This window comes from Festucalex cinctus, chromosome 16, assembly GCF_051991245.1.
Source record: "Festucalex cinctus isolate MCC-2025b chromosome 16, RoL_Fcin_1.0, whole genome shotgun sequence".
Taxonomy (NCBI): domain Eukaryota; kingdom Metazoa; phylum Chordata; class Actinopteri; order Syngnathiformes; family Syngnathidae; genus Festucalex; species Festucalex cinctus.
The window spans coordinates 6327205-6330000 of record NC_135426.1 but is presented as its reverse complement, the minus strand read 5'-3'; the positions used below and the strand labels follow the sequence as shown (position 1 = coordinate 6330000).

At 35.0% G+C, this 2796-nt stretch overlaps 1 protein-coding gene across 6 annotated transcripts in view; it reads right to left on the bottom strand.

Moving 5' to 3' along the window:
- LOC144003742 (kinesin-like protein KIF21A) overlaps positions 1 to 1907 on the bottom strand; it is a 35479-nt gene extending 33572 nt beyond the window's left edge. For all 6 annotated transcript variants that reach the window (XM_077500277.1, XM_077500278.1, XM_077500279.1 and 3 more), the window contains exon 1: positions 1555 to 1907. In XM_077500277.1, the coding sequence (XP_077356403.1) occupies positions 1555 to 1598 (44 nt within the window). In that variant the 5' untranslated portion in view covers positions 1599 to 1907. The remainder of the gene's footprint in view (positions 1 to 1554) is intronic.
- Between the last annotated feature and the right edge of the window lie 889 nt (positions 1908 to 2796).

Sequence of the window (2796 nt, the reverse complement as noted above, 5' to 3'; positions counted from 1 at the left end):
TTTTAATATGCTCAAAGCAGTCGTTTGATATCTCAGCAAAAAAAAAAAAAAACATTCAGCAACAGTGGGAAACAAAATGAACAGCAGACATGGCTGTCTCACAGTCTTCATTTATGTCAATAAACCACATTAAATGTTATTAAATCACTGCTACATGAGAAAAAATGCCCACGGGACACAACGGGATGAAATTTTGTGTTTATATGATTATTAGGGGTGTTAAAAAAAATCGATTCGGCGATATATCGCGATACTACATCGCGCGATTCTCGAATCGATTCAATAAGGGCAGAATCGATTTTTTTTTTTTTTTTTTTTTTTTTTTTTTTTTTAGGATTCACACCTTGAGCATGGAAGAATGTTATATGAACGGAACATTAAGCCTTAATATTTTTATTTTAATGCTGTTCAAACATGAAACAGATTACAACCTCTATAAGACTGAAATTTCAGATAAATAAATAATACATTTTCATATAAATCTTACACTCTACAAGCTTACTGATTAGTATTTTCTAAATTTGAATGAAAAAAAATCGCAACAATCGACTTATAAATTCGTATCGGGATTAATCGGTATCGAATCGAATCGTGACCTGTGAATCGTGATACGAATCGAATCGTCAGGTACTAGGCAATTCACACCCCTAATGATTATTGTCCATGTGATTTATTTGTTGTATTCTTATGATATTTAACACAATTTTAAAATGTGATTGGTTCATTCTGAACACAAAATGAGAATAAATCACTAAAGGAAATATCTCTTTTGCCCAAGGAGATGACATGAACATTATAGCTAAACTTGAAACTATTAAAATAGATTAGAAATGAGAATGAAATTAGATTAAACCACAAATTAAAATGAAAAGGAAAAAAACAATACCGTCAGAAAAAACACAAAATGAGAATAAATCACTAAAGGAAATATCTCTTTTGCCCAAGGAGATGACATCAACATTATAGCTAAACTTGAAACTATTAAAATAGATTATAATTAAGAATTAAATTAGATTAAACCACAAATTAAAAATAAAAGAAAAAAAACACCCAAAATAAATTAAATACATTCAAACAAAAGAAACTATTAAAATAGATTATAACTAAGAACTAAATTAGATTAAACTACAAATTAAAATAAAAAGGAAAAAAAAACACCCAAAATAACAATACTGTCCCAAAAAAAAAAGCAAAAAAAAAATTCAAACAAAAGAAAACTTGACCTGGTGACACACCTTACATGGACTTTCAATCAACCGGGGGTCACATGACCCATCAACATGGCCGCCACCCTGACAATCACACCCCTCCCTCGGTTTATGGACACTTTTGTTAGTTTGTTTCACCACTGGGCTTGCTTGTGTCAATAACTGCTGATGTTTTTGTTGTTGCTACTTGAAAAGCAACCTCAAGACACTCCTTATAGCCTGAAGGCACATCTCCATGCAGAAATACACCAATGCAATTAATGCAAATATCACATTTCATACATTGTTGTATATGATTGCATGGTTGCGTTTGTGTTTTGCAGGTGGGAGAAAGAAGCATCCTTACCTTAGCGCCACGCGCACCGAGCTCTCATCCGGCCCGCCGCTCATTGTGCCCCGGAGAAGAGTCCACAAGAGTCCGGTTAAAAATAGCCCCCTTTCCCCTTGATCCTCTTACAAGACGAGGGAGAGACGTCCTCCCCCTCCTCCTCCTCCCCCCTCGTGTCTCAGCGGAGCCTCCATTTGTACACACCGTGCAACAAAGTCGTCGACTTGGGGAGTTTTTACGTATCACGAAGGAAAGGATGGCCTTCCATTGTGCGGCTTCATCTCAGCCTGCTCGCCGGCTCCTGTGAAATCAGCAGCGTGGAAGAGATCCACTATAGGCGTGCGAGTCGGAGGAGATGGGGGTTGTGATGGGAGCGAGGCGGTGACGTCAGCAAACTCCTCCCCCTTTCCTGAGACGGAACATTGCAGACTCACCTGAAAGGGTGTTTTGACGGTAATGTGCCAAATCCTATACAACTGTTTGGCCAAAATGTTATGCTCTCTTTATCTTTTATTTTATTTTATTTTGTGCTTTCATTTATCCACTTAATAGAATACATAAGAAAATGCAAGACGTCTTGTAGATCCACCATGATGATGATGATGATGATGATATATTTGTTTCCGTTTCAATCATTTAACTTTTTTTTTTTTTTTTTTTTTTTTACTAAAATCCCACCTTATTTAATTATTAAATAGTTAACTTGCGATAAATCAATAGCAAAGTGATTTGTGCTGCACCTTAGTAGATGTTGACTTCACTTTTTTTTTTTTTTTTGAGAATGGCCCTACCTAGTGGTGGAGTTGGGAAATTACAGCAGATGTGCAAAGTCCGTTTCGGGTGTTTTTTTTTGTGTATTTTCTTCTTCTTCTTCTACTTTTCCATTTTTCTACAAACGGTTTCAACGGAAACAGGTTTCTATCCTGAACTACAAGGGTCATCAAAACTGGTAACAAAAATGAAGATGACATCTACCATTATTACGTACAATGTTACGTACTCAAATACCTATGAGCTATAGCATTTTATGTATTTTAATTACATTTATATATATGTATATATATATATATATATATATATATATATATATATATAAACATTAAGTCGAGCAATGAGATTTAAAACAAAAAAAACGAAAATGAACCTGCTTTTGAAATGTAGGTCTATGCTTCCATCGTGTGGACGAATTGGTCTACTGCACCCATGTGGAACATTTCATGGAATAAAAACACGTTCTATGAATATAGAGCACAACTTGAG